The 20,256-nt window shown below is 37.1% G+C and overlaps 4 protein-coding genes and 2 pseudogenes across 7 annotated transcripts; 5 read left to right on the top strand and 1 right to left on the bottom strand.

Moving 5' to 3' along the window:
- The first annotated feature begins 250 nt into the window (after nt 1-250).
- LOC125208611 (uncharacterized) lies at nt 251-3,281 on the top strand. The gene is made up of 2 exons (XM_048108263.2): nt 251-316; nt 1,693-3,281. Exon 2 carries the CDS (start codon nt 1,703-1,705, stop codon nt 3,086-3,088), a length of 1,386 nt encoding a protein of 461 aa, XP_047964220.2. The 5' UTR covers nt 251-316; nt 1,693-1,702; the 3' UTR covers nt 3,089-3,281.
- A 2,839-nt stretch (nt 3,282-6,120) lies between these two features.
- Nucleotides 6,121-8,911, top strand: LOC125206940 (putative late blight resistance protein homolog R1A-3). Its single transcript, XM_089061245.1, has one exon. It carries the CDS (start codon nt 6,130-6,132, stop codon nt 8,824-8,826), a length of 2,697 nt encoding a protein of 898 aa, XP_088917371.1. The 5' UTR covers nt 6,121-6,129; the 3' UTR covers nt 8,827-8,911.
- A 1,407-nt stretch (nt 8,912-10,318) lies between these two features.
- On the top strand, nt 10,319-11,927 carry LOC148923903 (putative disease resistance protein RGA3). The gene is made up of 2 exons (XM_089061246.1): nt 10,319-11,792; nt 11,857-11,927. Exon 1 carries the CDS (start codon nt 10,357-10,359, stop codon nt 11,143-11,145), a length of 789 nt encoding a protein of 262 aa, XP_088917372.1. The 5' UTR covers nt 10,319-10,356; the 3' UTR covers nt 11,146-11,792; nt 11,857-11,927.
- On the top strand, nt 11,338-14,403 carry LOC148923902 (putative late blight resistance protein homolog R1A-3; annotated as a pseudogene).
- Nucleotides 14,404-15,469: 1,066 nt separating this feature from the next.
- LOC148923901 (putative disease resistance protein RGA3) lies at nt 15,470-18,664 on the top strand. Of its 3 annotated transcripts, none has more exons than XM_089060433.1 (2): nt 15,470-15,585; nt 15,678-18,664. In XM_089060433.1, exon 2 carries the CDS (start codon nt 15,746-15,748, stop codon nt 18,530-18,532), a length of 2,787 nt encoding a protein of 928 aa, XP_088916559.1. In that variant the 5' UTR covers nt 15,470-15,585; nt 15,678-15,745; the 3' UTR covers nt 18,533-18,664. The 3 variants fall into 3 exon arrangements, with proteins under 3 accessions (XP_088916559.1, XP_088916558.1, XP_088916557.1); XM_089060432.1 differs by having other exon boundaries at nt 15,470-15,601; XM_089060431.1 differs by having other exon boundaries at nt 15,476-18,664.
- A 498-nt stretch (nt 18,665-19,162) lies between these two features.
- LOC148923900 (inorganic pyrophosphatase 1 pseudogene) lies at nt 19,163-20,256 on the bottom strand (annotated as a pseudogene). The gene is made up of 3 exons (XR_016132899.1): nt 20,179-20,256; nt 19,809-20,008; nt 19,163-19,505 (listed from the first exon to the last, which is right to left on the bottom strand). The product of XR_016132899.1 is annotated as an inorganic pyrophosphatase 1 pseudogene (transcript).

Raw genomic sequence — 20,256 nt, 5'->3', positions numbered from 1 at the left:
AATTGAAAAAATACATAGTATTTTATTTTGAAATGTTTTAATATTGTAGTTGTGGGAAAAGGTCGATGCTTGTGAAACTAAAATATTGGTGAATCCTTCCAAAATATGGCCGGCTGAAGCATATATATCTGGTCAGAATAATAATTAAAAAGAGATGAACCATGTGCCAAATTAATTAATTTATTGGTTAAACGGCTATAACTATGTAGCCTCGATCTAAACTTCATCTATAAATGTGGATGCATTTCCACAAAGAACCACACAAACAAGTTTGATTCAAATATTGAAGCTTTAGCATTTCTTCTTTTCAATTCCGGTAATCTTCTCGCCTTATCAATTTTTTTGGCAAGTCTTAGTTATTGAGCATCTCTTATTTCATCAAAGTTTGTTGGACATTTCTTCTTACCTAGCTATCTCGTTACTGTTTTTTGTTTTATACACTCTGTAAATAGAATAATTTATAATAGTACTAGCTAAATTATGGTACTTGCTCAGCATGATCATATGTTGTCTATGTTGATTAGCATAATAATCTAAATAGGTAATAATACTATATTATGGTACTATTTCATGTTTGAGGTAATTGATGGAAATATCCGTCACTAACCATTGAAATTCCTTCATTTAACAGATTACTGACAGATCATGTTTCCACAGATCCGTCATTAATAAACTTGTCAATAAAAAATTTTAGTGACAAATTTTCCGTCACCGTAACTTTAATGACTGAAACTATATGCGACTGCTTCGCATTAGTGATGGATAAATTTGTCACTCTTAGTGACTGACACTTTTCAGTCACTAATTCCGTCACTAGTTTTGCTTTTTTTGTAGTGTATAGCTATAAATTAATTTGATCCTTTTCCTACGGATGGATTTTGTTTTCTCTTATAAATATGTGTGTTATACTTTACAAATACATACACAATTATACTTGAAACTAATATTAATAGTCCAATTTTCTCGAAGTGAAGATAGATCCCACAAGGGTATTAGGTGCTTGTGATTTTTTGAGTCAACAAAAAGTAAAACTAATTAGTAGTATTAAGTTTTGAAAATTATACTAGTATTTTATATTTAGAAAATGTATGGATCTAAGAAATTACAAGAATTTTTAAATAACACGATTTGTTGTAGATCTTCACGATTTATAGAGTATATGTATATATATATACACTGTACTACCGCCTTATTAAATCTGCGTCAAAACACGTGTGAGTAGTGATAAAATGTAAATTTAAATATTGCACAAATTCCAAAATTTTCAACACAATGTCAATATTGTGTAAAAAACTCACAATTTAGTGAATGAATTATCTGTCACTAATCAGCAAAATTTCTTCTCCGACCACGGTTATTGACCAATAAAGTACTGACGGATCCGTCAATAACAAGCTTGTCACTAAAAAATTTTAGTGACGAATTTGTCCGTCACAAAAGTTACTAACCCACTCAATGAAGGAAAAAGTAGGTGGTTTGCCATGGTAAGTTCATATTAGTGACAGACTTATCTGTTACTAATTAGTGACTGACAAATTCCGGTAATTCATCCATCACGAGTTCTTGAGTTGTTTTCCGCCGTCACTAATGAGCGTTTTATTTGTAGTGCACGTGCTGTCTATTTATTACCAACAACACTATTGAGAATATATATAGATATTGTTTTGTTGATGAATTAAAGTATATGCGCAGGTTTGAGATCATGGCATCCAACTTTCCAAGGTTCATCATTATGACTCTTCAAGATGAAGGTTACTATTTGCAACACTTGGCAGTGTACAAGGGTGAAGCAGATGGTATTGTATCTTGCGCTGAAGATATAGAGCTCAGCGCATACATCAAGATAGAAGTCGAGCCAGCCATCATCAGTAAGGACTACTTTCACCTACGCCATACCCGCACCAACAAATATTGGGGGCGGAACGACGAAGGCCTTCTCGTTGCTAAAAGCACGTATCGCGATGAAGACACGAGAAGCCCATCCTGCACCTTGTTCGAGCCAACTGAGGTAGATCAAGACGGCGGCTTCAACTTGAAGCACTTATACACCGGACACCTCGTCCGAAGGGATGGTGCGCGCTTCTCCATCAAAGATGCTCCGTCCTCGGAGGGCAAGCTCCGGTATGTTGACTGGGAGACGATAGTGAAACTCCCAACCGACGGCCTTGTCGCCTTCCAAGGCGATAACGGGAAATATCTCCAAGCGTTCTCCAAGGATGGCCACCAGTACCTCCAGTTCTCCTCCAACGAACCCAACCATGTCGCATCGGCCTACAGTATCTATCCTTTTCATAACGGAGACGTCACCGTACATGCAAAGGCTGATGGTTCGAAGTTTTGGAGTGCTAGTCCCAATTGGTTAGTGCTCATACAACAAACGTCGGAGAGCTATGTGTTTAAGCCGTTCAAGGTTGGTGACAACAGCATTGCCCTTTTCAATAACGGAGCTAAACGCTTCTGCAGCCGCGTCACTGCTGAAGGTCTCACCGACTGTTTCAACGCTAACGCTACCTCTATCCTCAGCACAGCAAGACTCGTGGTGCGAGAGCTCGTTCAGGAGAGACAGATATACGGTGTTGAATATAATATGGGGATAGGCTCGATATCTGACGAGCATCCTTACATTGCAGGCAAGTCCGTCGTTGTTAACAACTCACCTGAGGAAGCTATCATGGCAGTTGAAATCACGTATCAAGACGAGAAATCTTACACTTTCAGCCGCGGCTTATCTATCACTGCAGGGGTCAGCACCACCATTGAAACTGGTGTGCCATTTATCGCAAATGGATCCATCGAAATCTCTCTAGACATAACTGGGGAGCTTCAGTGGGATGAGACCACCACCACTACAACGTCCGTTACTGCTTCAACTTCAGTCAGTGTACCTGCTTTCAGTGCTGTTGTTGTTAGTTATGTTGGGACAAAGGGCACCTGCACTATCCCTTTCTCTTACACTCAGCAAGACAAGAGTTCATTCGACGGCACCATCACTCGTGTCCGAAAGGATGACGGTTCGTACTCTGGCGTCAGTTGCTACAACTTCAACTTCAAGGTCGAAGGAGATAGCACGCTCAAGCTCTCCAATTAAAGGCAATGCTTCACTTTGTCTGCTTCTTTCAACTTTGCACCAATAAATCTCCGGGCTACTTTTCTGACCCAGGCTTTGTTTCATCAACTTTTCATTGTTTTGCTTTGAATTTCTCAGTTTCTTGTACGATTTGCTTCTGATTTCAATCGAGGAATGCCGTGTCTTCAATAAACTATTTACCTTTGCTGCTCTATGAACCTATCTATCTACATTCATAACTCTCTATCCAAACGATGTCGTATGTCGAGGACTTGACGTCACCAAGATATGTGTATGAATATACATAAAGAAAGGTGTGATTTGTAGTGAGATATGGCAATTTGAAATGAGGCCTTTTCACAAGCATGTAGTATGCAAGAGATTTCATTTCTATTGAACTCACGAAACTTTACCAAATTGAAGCTTACAACTACTAATTACCCAGAGTTTGACAGTAGCACCATTCTTCAATACAATCCCCATTGCACTCCTTTCTTCTCCCTCTGTCAGACACTTTATCAAACATTTGGTGTCCATATAGCTTTCAGCATTTTCCCAGCCAATTCCCCCAAAAAATCTCCATTCCCTCTGCTGTGGAACAAAGAAGGCCTGCGAGATTTTGAAGATTGAATTCAAACCTTTTTCCCAAACTATTCTAATCTCGACGCCCTTCTTTATAAGTTGGATTGAAGAGATTCGAACTCTCCTTAAAATTTTCTGAAAAAAAAAAAAAAAAAAAAAGTCGTGGTTTGCTGGAGCTATCCGATTTGCTGGGCCTGGGCTTGTAGAATACAAACATGTTTGTGAGTTTGGGCTTTTCTTAGTGGGCTTTTGACTAAGAAGCCTCATTCATCTTATGAATAGCTTACTACTCCCTCCGTTCCATTGAAGATGACCCACTTTCCTTTTTAGTTTGTCCCAATCAAGATGACCCATTACTTAAAATGGAAACACCTTTATCTCTATTTTATTCTCTCTCTCTTACTTTACTCTCTTCTTTTATCACACAAAATATAACTGCATAAAATCCCGTGCCGCCCAAGGAAGGGGACGGAGGGAGTACTATATTATTATACACTTAGTTCCATTAATCTAATTACTCCCTCCGGTGTATAGTTTTAAATAAATATTATCAATTTAAATAATTGATAATTTTAAATAAAAAACTAAAAAATAGTTCGTATTTTTAAGGGATAACTCCGAATCTAAAATAATTTGTTCCTTTTCAATGCCTATACACAAAAGTGGTCTAGCTAAAAAGCCCAATATCTTTTAAGCAGTTCAATTTTATGGCCTTTTAACTATTAAGTGCAGTCGTATAAAAATTAACAGTCTATAAAATACATAAAAAAATTTGTATATGAAATTAAAAAATAATTAGAATTTGATTCACATCATAAATGTAACCAATTTAATAATTATATATAATTATTATTAAAATACAAAATTGCAAAAATACTTTTGACTTTTTTTAGAAATTGCTCGATATTTAAAATTTGTCATCATGCCTGTCCATGCCGATCAACTTGATAATCATTATTGAAAATTTATTCCTCGGTTTATGAATTGGCACATGAAAAATCAAAACTGTCACCTATTCAAAGAAAATGTCAAACTACACGCTTTAATTCAAAGATAGTAATTTAATTTGGATTTAAAACGACAAAAGCTTGCCCCACATACAGCTATACAGCTTGCCCCACATATAGCAAAAATAACATTGCTAAGAGCTGTTGTTGAATTTTGAAAATTAATTGGAAATTTGGAAATCAAACTTTGAATATTTATACAAACATCCGTTCATATTAAAAGTCTAAAGGGTTGTCCCACAAAAGATTGATGACAAATTGATTTCCACCATAAATCAAGAGGATAAAATATAATGTTGGAAGAAGCTAAATAGATATTCAATTAAATTCTTATCCAAGTTTCTCTGAAAAAAAGTACTAGTCCAAGATTATGGCAGCATATGCAGCCTTGGTTTCTCTAATGCAAATCATAGATGACATCAAGCACCATCATTCCCTGCAAATCTCTCTCAACAAACACCAAATTCAATCTCTCACTCAAAATGTTATTTTCCTACAGGAATTTCTCCAAGGTTACAAGTCCCCGGTTTCTAATCAGGACGAAGCAGATCCATTGGAGATGCGTATTGCAGATGCAGCATATGCGGCTGAAGATGTTATCGAATCCCATATCGTGGATAAGATTCAGGGAGTAGATCAAATAGTTAAAGTAATATTAATAGATAGTGAGATCCACGTTATTAATATAGTGTAATGTGGTAGAAAAACTTTCCAAAAATAGAAATTTACTAATTTTGTTGGATGCATGAAACGATAAAATGGAACTATTATTTGGACTAAATCCGACTACAAACGACTAGATTTAGTTACGCAAGTTATTTTGAATTTTTTAAATTTATAGAGTTGAAAAGCAAACCCAATACACCCCGACCCGATCTAACCCAATCGAGCCCACTTTAGATTTAACCCTATGATGGATTGCCCTCAAACCAAGTCGATCTTCTTGGGCCGGCCCAACCAATTTGATAACTCTACTCTGTACAAACATATTATTAAGGGTATTTTAGTCCATGCAAAATTCAGCTGAGTTATCAAACAAACCAATAGAGGCATGAGTAATATAAAATCATGATACATTTTGGGGTCATTATCCTATTTAACAGAAAACAAAGACAACATACCAAACGAGTCCTAAAAGTTACTATCATTGAACAGGTTTCAAACACTAGTTGAAAAGAGAGAAAACAAAATGCTGCTTCAATATTAGCCAGATGTGATATAATCAGTTTCAAAATGCCAAACACAATCACACAAAAGAAATGGAGAATACAATGTTTACACAAGTAATAAATTCTACCAACTTGGTATGCTACTGTTTTTTAATTTATTCAGAAATTTCTAGGAACCATACCAACTAATATGATAATCAGAAAAAAAAGTTTAAATTGGGAAATGATAAATCAGCATCAGTCACATATGCTACAATTCATCATTTCAACTTCCATAAGTCTTCAACTCAATTATAGTTGGGTCATGGCGGCCTATGCAGCCTTGGTTTCTCTAATGCATATCATAGACGACATCGAACACCATCCTTCCCCGCCGATCTCTCTCAACAAACACCAAATTCAGTCTCTAACTGAAAATGTTATCTTCTTGCAGGAATTTCTCCAAGGTTACAAGTCCCCGGTTTCTTATCACGACGAAGCAGATCCATTGGAGATGCATATTGCTGATGCAGCTTATGCGGCTGAAGATGTTATCGAATCTCATATCATGGACAAGTTTCGGCTGAGTAGACCCAAATCAACCAAAATCAGACGTTTCTTCAATTGCTTTCGAGGTCCTAAGGATAATGGTAACCCGATCAAGTTGTATCAAGATTTACAAAATGCGATAGGAGAAATGGATCAGATCAAGACAGTGGCTTTGGAGACCAACACGGTGAAAGTGATGGTGTTCCGTGATCAACGGTATAGATTTGCCTCTTCATCCACTGGGAAGAAGAGTAGTGGCATGATGATGGTGTTCTCTGATGAGGTCTTACTTGGGATCATGGAAAAGCTTGTTGCAGACGAACCTAGTCGCCAAGTCATCCCGATCACAGGAATGGGTGGGATAGGTAAGACCGCTCTTGCTCAAACTGTTTATGCTAAACAAGTTATTAAGGAGAGTTTTGATATTTGTGCTTGGGCTACTATTTCTCAACAATACAACACCAAAGATATTCTAGGTGAACTTGTTTCTCAAACCAGTAAAAAAGACGAAAACCAACTAAGTGATAGGAGTGAAGAAGATTTAGGATTAGAGCTCTACCAATATTTGTCTGGTAGAAGGTTTCTAATTGTAATGGATGATATGTGGGATATTGAGTCTTGGAATGAGATACAACATTTCTTTCCTGACAATGGGAATAGCAGTCGGATAATGGTGACGACTAGGCTATCAAAATTGAGTTCTCAATTAAACAATCATTATAGCCATCCAATGAAATTTCTTGATGAGGTTAGTAGTTGGGTCCTCTTCTCCAAAATCGTTTTTGGAGATGAACATTTTCCTCTTGAATTGGAGGAAATTGGAAAAGAAATTGTAAATAGATGTAGAGGACTTCCTCTATCAATTGTTGTAGTGGGAGGTATTTTGAAAAATATTGAACACACACAAGAATGTTGGGAGTCAATAAGGAACAACCTAACATCATTGGTTAACTTGGACAATGATAAGCATTGCTTGAGATTGCTGAAAATGAGCTACGATCATTTGCCAATCTACTTAAAGCCTTGTTTCTTATACATGGGCGTGTTTGAGGAAGATGATGCAATCTTAGTCTCAACAATCATTAAGCTATGGGTTTCTGAAGGATTTCTTAAACCCGTAGATGGCGAAAGTTTGGAAATAATTGGGAAAGAGTTCTTAAAGGACTTAGTAGATAGAAATCTCGTTCTAGTTGATCAGTTGGGGAGCACCGGAAATATAAAACGAGTCAAGGTTCATGATTTGGTGAGAGACCTATGCGTGAAGCAGGCTAATGAAGAAGGATTTTATCATGTTATTGGAGAATCTAGTCCTCGGGGCATGAATAGCCAACGCCACATTGTTATACGCAGGAAAACTTCAGAGGAGAAAGTCTTTGATGACTTGCAATCTATGCCACATGCTCGTTCCATTATCTGCGAGCATGGGAAAGTTCCACAATGCCAAAATTTTGGATTGTTGAGGACAATACACGCATACAAATTTCGTAATTTTAAAGAGGAACACTACATAAGTTCTCTTGTGTCTGGGTATGTTAACTTGCGGCACCTTGTTGCTAAAGTTGACAACATGTCCCCAATTTTTTCTTCCTTCAACCATCTTTGGAATTTGAAGACATTGATCATATTGTGTTCGAATGAGTCTATTGTGCCTACTGAGATTTGGAAAATGCCGCAAATTAGGCACATTGTCGGGATCAGGAAAAAATTGATACTCGCAGATCCTTCGAGTGATGCTGCTGTCATGGAGAATCTAGTGGTACTTAGTGGAACGCTTAATTTCAAGTTCACTGATGACGTGATTATGAGAATTCCTAATATCAAGAAATTAGTGATACATTATTCAGGAAGCAAGGAAATGAGCCATGATGATTATTATTGTTTAGGCAATATTCAATGTATGTCTAAATTAGTATCTCTACTTATCTCCAGTGAGTCTCATTTTAATGGGAATGCCTCTTTGGACAAGCTCACTTATCCACAAACACTCAAGAGCTTAACTCTTGAGAGCAAAAGTGACTTTGAATGGGAAATGATATTGGGAAAGATAGGTTCATTGCCCCATCTTGAGAAGTTCATGTTGTGGCGTGGATGCTTTGGAACAGGCAAGTGGGAAGTCTTAGAAAGCCAATTCCCGTGCCTCAAGTACTTGAGATTGGTTTCGTGTAATAACCTGAGACAATGGACCGCGGAAACAAGCTCAATCTTTCCATGCCTTGAGAAGATTCGCCTTGAAAATTTAAAAGTGTTGGGGAATATCCCATCTGAAATTGGAGACATGCCGTTGCTTCAAAACATATGGATACGACATTGCAGCGAGGCAGCGATGATATGTGCGAAAGAGATTGTAGAGGAACAAATGTGTTTACAAGGGGAGAATCTTCCCTTTGGGATTCAGGTTATGGTTCCGCTTCATAAAAAGGAAGCAATGCAAAGTATGGTTGGTCCCAACTTTGAAGTTGTATATACTGGATAGAGGAGCGGACAAGAATAGTGTGACTATGTTTTCTAAATTTTAATTTGATTTATTTTCTTCTCACTCTCCTGATGAGCATTTTCTACATATTATGTTGCAACTGTTTGTTTATTTTGTTGAACACTATTGCTAGACAATTATGCACAAAGCTGTTTGTAAAGGAACTGTAAACAATAGAATGAAACTATAACATTATTATTGAAATAATAGAAATGATTCTCACGAAAATGAACACCATCATTATAGAAGAAAATGTAGCAAGTGGAAGCATAGAAATAAATACTTAACTGGAGTGTGACAGCAGCACCATTCTTCAATAAAAGCTCCACGCACTCCTTTCTTCTCCCTCTCTCAGACAATCTATCAAACAGTTGGCGTCCGTAAAGCTTTCAGTGTTTGTCCAGCCAATTCCCCCTAAATTTCTCCCCGATGATCCTTTTATTTAGTATGGAACGAAGAAGGCCTTCAACATGCGTCAATCTCTCAGTGGTGAAACAAACTCCACGAGATTTTCTATTCAAACCTTTTTCAGAAAAAACTTCTAATCTCGGCGCCTTCTTTGTTCGGGTAATTGAAGAGATTCGAATTCTCCTTAGAATTTTCTGGGAAATTTCATCGGAATTGCAAATCTATGCTTGATTTTCTTTAGAATCACGGTTTGCTCAAGAAAGACTTCGCGATTTACACTCAATAGACTTCGAATAAATCTGATCGGAGCTGCAAATCTATGCTTGATTTGCTGTAAAGTCACGGTTTGATGAAGGCTTCGCGATTTGTGGATTTGGGCCGACTTTGAAACAGAGGCTATTGAGATGGGCCGCAATGATATAACATGGGCTTAGCTTTTTTTCATAAATGGGCCACCAAACACAATTATACACTGTAGCATCGAGATAAGGCATCATTATCTGACCGTAGCGGGCCAACCATATAAATGAATATTTATATACTACCACCGTATTTAAAAATTAGAAACATTTGAAACAGCACGAGTTTTAATGAACAATTAACAAAAGTAAAAGAGAAAAATTGATAAAGTAAGAAAGAGAATGAAAAAAATGAATAAAGTGAATGAAAAAAATGAATAAAGTAAGATAGATGAAGAGAAAAAAATAGTGAAAGTAGTGTTAGTGGATTGTGGGATCCATGTTAAAAAATTGAAAGATTCTAAAGTTTCTATTTTTAAGATACGGACTAAAATGGAAAGAGTTGTTATTTTTAAAATACGGAGATAGTATAAAAAAAGAATATTGATGAATTTCTTTATAGAAAAAATTAATTTTAAATTCTGTGCGAATATAATTTCGGATAAGAACATAAAAAATCTAAACCTTTATCTTCACTTTCCAAAAAGATGAAGATGAGATAAAGTATGCATGGCATCAATAATGGAGTAGTATGGCATCAATAATTGAGTTAAAGCTGGAAATCCAGATAATGGATTGATTTCCACCTTACAACCAAACCAAGATAAGAAATTATAATAAAAAAATACTTCTCCAAATTGTGGTAGTAAGTAAGCTGGTGATAATGGCGGATGCTGTGATTTCTGTTGTTGTGGAGAGAGTTGCAGCTATTATCGAAGATAACATTCGGTATGAAGTCAATTTGGTGAGAGGCGTTGAGAAGGAGCTTCTACATCTCTCAGACAAGTTGAGGACTATCAGAAATGTGTTGGATGATGCAGAAAAGAGAGGAGTGAAGGATCAAAGCGTCAAAAGCTGGTTGAAGAAGCTTGAAAAAACAGCTTATGAGATGGACGACATTTTCGATGAATGGGACTACTCTCTTCTCAAACATAAGATAGAAGCTTCTGCTGAGCCTGAGCCTGAGCCCGAGCCTAAGAAAATGGTATGTTGCTCCTTCATCAGATCTTCTTGTTTATGTTTCAAGAAAGTTTCTGTTCGTCGTGACATTGCCAAGAAAATAGAAAATGTGAAAGCTATGCTTGAACATATTTACAAGGAGAGAAATGACTTTAATTTTGTCATCTCTCCGCCTACAACTAATCATCCCGTGCCCAATTCTTGGCGAGTTCAATCCACATCTTTTATTGAATTTGAGAAAGTTCGTGGGTTAGACATAAAGAGGAATCAGGGTGATATAGTTAAAAAATTACTTAGTGCTGATACCCAAACTCTTTCTATAGTTGGCACCGGGGGAATTGGAAAAACAACTCTCGCTCAACTTGTTTACAATGATGCTCAAGTGAAGAGTTGTTTTGAATTAAGAATATGGATTTGTGTTTCTGATCCGTTTGATTTGGCTGCAATTGCTAAAGGAATTATTGGGAGTGTGACAGAAGGGATTATTCCTTAAGGCATTAACCAACTGGAATTGGTACTACAAAAACTCGGAGAGTGTATTTCAGGAAAGAAGTTTCTTCTCGTTCTTGATGACGTTTGGACAGAGAAATACGATGAGTGGGAACCCCTGAAAATCAACCTTAGAAAAGGTGCAGTGGATAGTAAAATTCTGGTGACAACAAGAAAAGTGACTGCTGCTAAGATGATGGGTACGTTAGATAAGGATATTTATCGCCCAAAACAGCTTAGTGATGAAGAATGTTGGTCATTATTGCGTCGGATATCCCTCTCAGGGAGGAATGAGGAGGAACTGGAAGAATTTGAGAGTGTTGGCAAGAAAATAGCTACTAAGTGTAGTGGCTTGCCTCTTGCTGCAAATGTTTTGGGAAGGCTTTTGCAACTCAAAAATAATTTGCAAGAGTGGGAAGATGTAGAGAAGAGTGAAATATGGCAATTGGAAAATGCGGAAGTAGATCTTTTTCCTCATTTAGTTCTAAGCTACAATGATTTGTCCCCAACTCTTAAGCGTTGCTTTTCATATTGTGCCGTCTATCCTAAAGATCACAAAATTCGTGCGGATACACTAATAAAACAGTGGATGGCTATAGGTTATTTGGGATCTGTAAGTGGAAACAGTGAAGTGGAACTTGAAGGGCGAAGGTACTTGAACAATTTAGCAATGCGTTCATTGTTTCAAGACATTGAGAATGTTCTCTTCTTGCAGGAATTTCTCCAAGGTTACAAGTCTCTGGTGTCTAGTGGCGACGAAGCAGATCCATTGGAGATGCGTATTGCAGATGCAGCTTATGAGGCTGAAGATGTTATCGAATCACATATCGTGGATAAGATTCAGCGGTGTAGATCACAAGCAACTGACCACGATGATGATGGACCGATAAAGTTGCATCAAGATGTGCAAAATGTGGTTGAAGAAATGGATCGGATTAAGAGATTGGCGATAGAGACTAACACGGAGAAGGTGGTGCTGCTTTCTGATCAAAGGCGTACATTCGCCTGTTTTTCCACTGGTAAGAATAGTGGTGGCATGACGGTGTTCTCTGACAATGTCTTACATGGGATCATGGAAAAACTCGTTGCAGACGAACCTGGTCGCCAAGTCATCCCGATCACAGGAATGGGTGGGATAGGTAAGACCGCTCTTGCACAAACTGTTTATTCTAAACAAGTTATTAGGGAGCGCTTTGATATTTGTGCTTGGACTACAATATCTCAACAACACAACACAAGAGAAATTCTATGTGAACTTCTATGTCAAGCCACTAATAAACACAAGGAACAATTGAGTAAAAGGAGTGAAGAAGAATTAGGATTAGAGCTCCACCAACATTTGTGGGGTAGAAGATTTTTAATTGTAATGGATGATATGTGGAATATTGAGTCTTGGGACGAGATAGAGCGTTTCTTTCCTAACAATGGAAATTGCAGTCGGATAATGGTGACGACTAGGCTATCACAATTGAGTTTTCAATTGAACAAAGATTATAGCTGTCAAATGAAATTTCTTGATAAAGTTGATAGTTGGGTCTTGTTCTCCAAAATTGTCTTTGGAGAGGAGGGTGTTCCTCTTGAATTGGAGAAAATTGGAAAGGAAATAGTAAACAATTGTAGAGGACTTCCTCTATCAATTGTTGTAGTGGGAGGTATTTTGAAAAATATGGAATACTCACTAGAATCTTGGGAATCAGTAAGGAACAACTTAACATTAGTAGTAAATTTGGACAACGATAAGCATTGCTTGAAATTGTTGGAAATGAGCTACAATCATTTGCCAGTCTACTTAAAGCCGTGTTTCTTGTACATGGGTGTTTTTGAGGAAGATGACATAATTAAGGCCTCAATGCTCATCAAGCAATGGCTTTGTGAAGGTTTTGTTAAACCAATAGAAGGAAAAAGTTTGGAAACAATAGGTAAAGGTTTTTTAAAAGACTTGGTCAATAGAAATCTCATCCTTGTTAATGAGTTTGGGTCTACTGGAAATATAAAACAAGTCAAAGTTCATGATCTGGTAAGACACCTATGTGTGCACCAAAGCAAGAAAGAAGGGTTTTATCATGTGACTGGCGAATATAGTCCTCGAGACATGAATAGCCAACACCGCCGCATTGTTAAACGCAGAAACACTTCAAAGCAGAAAGTGCTTGATGATTTGCAATCTATGTCACATGCTCGTTCCATCATTTGCGAGCGTGGGGAAGTTCCAAGGTGTCAGAAATTTGGATTGTTGAGGACAATACACGAATACAAATTTCGCACATGCAGATAAGAAAACTATGCGTATTCTCTTGTGCGTCGAAATGTTAACTTGCTGCACCTCGCTGTTGAAGTTGATAGCATATCCTCAACCTTTTCTTCTTTTTATCGTCTTTGGAATTTGCAGACATTGATCGTCTCTTATCAGCGTAAGTCTATTTCGCGTACTAACATTTGGAAAATGCCTCAACTGAGGCATATTGAGAATGTTGAAAGAAGATTGCTTATCCCAAATCCCCCGAGTGATTTTGTGGTCATGAAGAATTTAGTGGAACTTAATGGAGCACGTAATTTCAAGTGCGATGAAGAGGTGATTAAGAGAATTCCTAATTTAAAAAAATTGAAGATGAAGTACTCTGGGAGTACGGAAATGGGGTGTGATGATTATTGTCTGAGCAATATTAAAAATTTGGACAAATTAGAATCCCTTGATATCTGGTGTGACTCGGACTTTAGAGGTTACTCCTCTTTGTATAAGCTCACATTTCCCCAAACTCTCAAGAAATTCACTTTTTCAACGAGAGATGACTTTGAATGGGAAATGATCTTGGACAAGATAGGTTGGTTGCCCCGTCTTGAGAAGTTGAGGTTGTGGCGAGGATGCTTTGGATCGGGCAAGTGGGAAATATTTGAAGGTCAATTCCCCCGCCTTAAATACTTGGGATTGTTTTCCTGTTTTAGCCTGAAACATTGGACTACAGAAGCAAGCATCATCTTTCCACGCCTTGAGAAGCTTTTTCTTTTTGGTTTGGGAGAGTTGGAGAATATTCCATCTGAAATTGGAGACATACCGACACTCCAAAACATATGGATATTTTATTGCAACAAATCTGCAGAGAAATGTGGTAAAGAAATTCTGGAGGAACAAGTGGAGTTACAAGGAGAAGACCTTCCATTTCGTGTTTGTATTTCCTTTTCTCGTCCAATCTAAGTACTACAGAGCATTGTTGGTTCCAACTTTCAAGTTCTTTGTCAAAACATTTGGGCCTATATTTTCTAAATTTTGAAAATTAATTTTGTTTCATTTTTGCAAATGACAGCATTGTAATATAATCCATTTTGTACAAATTCTGTGCAACTTCTCCAAGACATTTAGTTTGTTAGGTAAGATAATACTGAGATATACTACCTCCGTCCCCCAAAATTTGCTACACTTTGACCCGACACGGGTTTTAAGAAATGTAATGGGAAGTGAGTTGAAAAAGTTGGTGGGATGTGAGTCCTACTTTTAAAGTATTAGTTTTATAATAAAATGTGAGTAGGAATGAGTTAGTGGAATATGGGGTCCACTACCAAAAATGGTAAAAGTGAAGTGTATCAAATTTTCAGGACGGACCAAAATGGTAATATGTATCAAATTTTCAGGACAGAGGTAGTACTTATATGGGATAATCAAAATATACTTCATCTAGAATTAAACTATCATATGAGTTGAGTGAGATGTATAATCGTGAAAGGCTATCCAATAATATAAGCGGACTATCCTATTAAGCTCATAAGTTTAAATTCTATTTGTGGGACTGTCATTTCCTCAAACACCTGCTGAGCAGTCGCCTACAAAATTTAAATACTCCATAAAAACACAAATGAAATATTTTCTTTATTAAAAGGCTTACAGCCAATAAATACACAATTTACTGACGCTTCTAGGTTCGGTACAGTCACGGTTGATTTGCTGTGAAGTCACGGTTTCTGATGGAGGCTTCTCGATTTGCTGGTACAAACATGTTTGTGGGTTTGGGCCGACTTGGCTTAGATGGGCCGCAATAATATAACACGGGCTTTGCTTTTTCCTAAATGGGCTACCAGACAGAATAATACACTGATAATCTGACCGTAACGGGCCAACCAAATAAATGAATTTCAATCTAAAAAGAGAAAATTGATGAATTTCTTTATAAAAAAAAAAAAAAAAAAAAAAAAACTAATTTTAAATTTTGTGTGACTATAATATTTTTGGAATAAGAACGTCAAAAATCTAAACCTTATCTTCATTGTCCATTGCGTTTTTATTGGGTTAAAGCTGGAAATCCAGATAATGGATTGATTTCCACCTTGCAACCATTCACAATAGAAAAATACTTCTCCAAATTGTTGTAGTAACTAAGCTGGTGATAATGGCGGATGCTATAATTTCAGAAGTGGTGGGGAGAATTGCAACTATGTTACAAGATAAGATTCGGTATGAAGTCAATTTGGTGAGAGGCGTTGAGAAGGAGCTTCAACATCTTTCAGAAAAGTTAAGTACTATCAGAAATGTGTTGGATGATGCAGAAAAGAGAGAAGTGAAGGATCAAAGCGTCAACAGTTGGTTGAAGAAGCTCGAAGCTACAGCTTATGAGATGGACGACATTTTGGATGAATGGGACTACTCTCTTCTCAAACATAAGATAGAAGCTTCTGCTGAGCCTGAGCCTAAGAAAATGGTATGCTGCTCTTTCACTAGATCTTCTTGTTTATGTTTCAAGAAAGTTTCTGTTCGTCGTGACATTGCCAAGAAAATAGAAAATGTGAAAGCTATGCTTGAGCAGATTTACAAGGAGAGAAAGGACTTTAATTTTGTCATCTCTCCGCCTACAACTGATCATCCCGTGCCCAATTCTTGTCGAGTTCAATCCACATCTTTTATTGAATTTGAGAAAGTTCGTGGGCTAGACATAGAGAGGAATAAGGATGATATGGTGGAAAAAGTACTTAGTGCTGATACCCAAACTCTATCTATAGTTGGGACAGGGGGAATTGGAAAAACAACTCTCGCTCAACTTGTTTACAATGATGCTCAAGTGAAGAGTTGTTTTGAATTAAGAATATGGATTTGTGTTTCTGATCCATTTGATTTGGCTGCAATTGCTAAAGGAATTATTGGGAGTGTGACGAAGGAGATTATTCCTTTAGGCATTAACCAATTGGAATTGGTACTAGAAAAACTCGGAGATTGTATTTCAGGAAACAAGTTTCTTCTCGTTCTTGATGATGTTTGGACAGAGAAACACGATGAGTGGGAACCCCTGAAAATCAATCTTAGGAAAGGTGCAGTGGGTAGTAAAATTCTGGTGACAACAAGAAAAGAGACTGCGGCTAAGATGATGGGTACGTTAGATAAGGATATTTATCGCCCAAAACAGCTTAGTGATGAAGAATGTTGGTCATTATTGCGTCGGATATCCCTCTCAGGGAGGAATGAGGAGGAACTGGAAGAATTTGAGAGTGTTGGCAAGAAAATAGCTACCAAGTGTAGTGGCTTGCCTCTTGCTGCAAATGTTTTGGGAAAATTTTTGCAATTCAAATATAATTTGCAAGAGTGGGAAGATGTAGAGAAGAGTGAAATATGGCAATTGGAAAATGCGGAAGTAGATCTTTTTCCTCATTTAGTTCTAAGCTACAATGATTTGTCCCTACCTCTTAAGCGTTGCTTTTCATATTGTGCCTTCTATCCTAAAGATCACAAAATTCATGCGGATACACTAATAAAACAGTGGATGGCTATAGGTTATTTGGGATCTGTAAGTGGAAACAGTGAAGTGGAACTTGAAGGCCGAAGGTACTTGAACAATTTAGCAATGCGTTCATTGTTTCAAGACATTCAGAAAAGTAAGTCGGGGGAGCAGATAGAATCGTGTAAAATGCATGATATAGTACATGATTTTGCTGTATTTCTTAGGAAGAATGATAACAAAGATGAGGTTGCTAAAATGGGAAAGGAAAGTTGTCAAGTTTGTGATCCTCTTTTAGTTTCTCAAGCCGAAGAGTATCGTAGCTTATTTATGGACAAGGGAAGACATGTTGGTCTTTGTGATTGCATATCAAGTGTTAGGGTGTTCGGATTGAAAAGGGATTTCTATGATCCTCTTCCACAAGGAATTGAAAAGTTTATTCACGTCAGATGGTTGGAATTGAGTGGTAATAAGTTGAAGGATGAAGACCTCAAAAATATATGCAGGCTTTATTTCTTACAAACTCTATTGTTATCAAAATGCTACTTAAGAAATATTCCTGGGGAAATTGGAGGTTTGGTACACTTGAGAAACCTTGACTTAAGTTGGAATGGATTCATGGATTTGCCAGAGGGTATTTGTAGACTGGTTGAATTGCAAACCTTGAATATCATATCCTGCGACGAGCTCTACAAACTGCCAGAAGGGATCCATATGCTTGAGAACCTCCAACACATTTTTATTGATCCTATTCTTGCAAGACAAGGTCGGTTGGTTCAAGGAGTAGCTCAGTTAAGTGGTCTCCGCACTTTTGGTCAATTAAGTTATAACGGGATTGAGAACTCGTTCAGAGTATCAAGTGATGGTAACAAGTTTGAAGTGTTGAAAAACTTGAACCTTCTTACCGGAACTCTAATATTGGATATTTTGTGCGACACCATACCCGATGTGGAAGAGTTGGCTAGGACCGCAGGAGAAGCAGAACTAAGGAAGAAGATACACATTCACTCACTGCATATACTATTTCGCTCTAAGCGTCAATGGGAATATGATTCTGGTGAGGAGGAGAATTCCAGGCTCTCGCTGGAGTTGATAGAAGCTTTGCAGCCCCATCAGAAGCTGAGTAAACTCTTAATTGTGGGGTACGCTGGCTATGCACTTCCGCGTTGGATGTCATCGTCCCTCAACTTCGTAAAACATATTTATATGTGTAGTCATCCTCACTTGACGTCATTGACTCCTATGGGAAAACTACCTTTGTTGGAACTTCTCATATTGGGGTACCTGGATAAAATGGAGTTTTTGGGACGGGAGTTTTTGGGAATAGTAGCTTCATCAAGTAACCATGTTGTTGTCTTTCCTAAACTCAAGGAATTGGCATTTCGTTCATTAATTTGTTGGGAGGAGTGGGAGGACATAACGGTGGAAGAAGAAGAATCTGCTGCCATCTCCATCATGCCATGTCTCACACACTTGTCTATCCGGAGTTGTGAGAGTTTGAAGAAGCTGCCGCATCGCCTCCTGTGTAAGGCCTCGTCGTCTTTGCAATTGTTGGATATTTCTGGTTCAACAAAGCTTCTAAAAACATTCGAAGAGGACAAGGAAGGTTCACATTGGAGATCCATATCTCAACATAATCCACAACTTGTACTTCGTAACGAATCTAAAACTTCAAGTATGCCTTACTGGTTGTAAGTTGTTTATGGGGTTGAGACATGTATTTTTCTTCTTTAATGGATACTCTTTTTTTTCGCTAATTTTGCATGATGATTGTAATATATTTATTATTAACTATATTTGTGCTTACAATATTCGAATATATCCGTATCCCTATCCCACAGCAAAAACGCATACATGTAATTTATTACTGATGTTTTTTCAACAAAATGATGTTGTTTTATTTATGAGTAGATAATAATGTTTTAACTCATCGAAAATTATTTGGTGGTCTAAGCAGTAGTCCAACTTTATAACCTTTAAATAAATCCCATTTCATATTATGAACATTGTATATTCAACTTATAGGATTTGATATTACAAGCGTTGGCATTTTACCTTTCTATCCAAATCAAAGATTAAATGGTTAATACTACTAAATGAAATTTTTTCTTCTTTTTTCAAAACCTCAAATATTTTACATGTTTGAAGTTTGATGATTCAAATATGATGAGCAACATAACATATGCTCTTTTTTCTTCACAAAACACACCAAAATCTAACCATCCTTTTCCCTTCACAATCATAATAAGAATGCATAAACCATATATTGGCTAAAAACTCTACATATTTTTATTCAACCCAATTTATAGATTTAAAAAAAAAATACTATTGCTGAACTTTGACTGATTGAGGTAAGGCAATTGGCATAGTCTCAATCTTGAAATCAACCGGTAGCAATTGAACTGAATCTTGAATCTTGATATTCTCTATAAGCTTCATCAAAATTCTCCATGTCCTCGCCATCGATCCATTCGTAGATTTCAACTCTAAAAAGCGCGCGATTTTCGCATATTAGCCCCCAAACGGGGAAGTCTTTCCTTGGCATCATGAAATCTTCGTCTCGCAGCTTCAAACTCGGGCAAAAGTCACTAATCCCATCTCCGAGATATATGATCCTTTGCCTCCCTTCCTTAGCTAAACTGGCTTGAATTCTATCTATGATCATGCCCTTAATCAACAAGATAAAAATGCAAAAAAAATATTAGTTCAAATGTAATTGTTATTAAATTAAATAGACTAAATTATTGACTATGTTAACTTATGTCAGCATTTTTTATGACTACTAGTAGTAGGTAAAATTTATTACATTAGAAAGTAATGACAAGATTTTGTGGGGTCCCAATCTATTTAAAATAAGTAAATGTAGAATCTTCAAAACTAGGAATCATCAAAGTCATAAATTCTCCAAAAACAATTAATTTAAGATTTACAAAAAAAAAAGTTCAATAAATTAAATTGAAGTTTGGTTTACCTTGCACATGTTTGGAGGGCAAAGAGTGCAGCCATGAGGTTATGGCTGAAAATCACAAAAGGAGAGATTCTAAGCTTCCCTTCTTCGTCGACATAGCTTGGATTCGTGTTGATTTCGGAGAAGCAATCCTTTATTCCAAGATGATCAATAATCGTCTAGATGAAAAATAGGTTTGCATCACTCAATATTCTCAAATCACACTATTGGGGTTTGTGGTCATGCACAGCTGTGAACGTATACATGGAGCGTAGGATGGACCCGCTGGGGTTCATGGGAAGCTTATGATGGAGATGCAACACATGTGATCAAGATTTGAGCTAGAATTAGTTGGTTAGCATTTTGTAACTAACTCGGTGTAGCTCTCATACACCTTAGACTTAGCTTTGTATAAAGAGTTAGTTTTGTAGCTCTTGTAGAAGTTAGTCAGTTGTATTCTCTCCTTCAACAT

Source organism: Salvia hispanica, chromosome 6 (assembly GCF_029641045.1).
Source record: "Salvia hispanica isolate PSC_SH4W2 chromosome 6, Shi_PSC_v1, whole genome shotgun sequence".
In the NCBI taxonomy this organism is placed as follows: Eukaryota; Viridiplantae; Streptophyta; class Magnoliopsida; order Lamiales; family Lamiaceae; genus Salvia; species Salvia hispanica.
Note: the sequence above shows the minus strand (reverse complement) of the source record. Positions and strands in the feature narration are given on the sequence as shown.

Coding starts and splice junctions, on each gene's coding strand:
- LOC125208611 (XM_048108263.2), top strand. CDS start 1,703: ATGGCATCCAACTTTCCAAGGTTCATCATTATGACTCTTCAAGATGAA.
- LOC125206940 (XM_089061245.1), top strand. CDS start 6,130: ATGGCGGCCTATGCAGCCTTGGTTTCTCTAATGCATATCATAGACGAC.
- LOC148923903 (XM_089061246.1), top strand. CDS start 10,357: ATGGCGGATGCTGTGATTTCTGTTGTTGTGGAGAGAGTTGCAGCTATT.
- LOC148923901 (XM_089060431.1), top strand. CDS start 15,521: ATGGCGGATGCTATAATTTCAGAAGTGGTGGGGAGAATTGCAACTATG.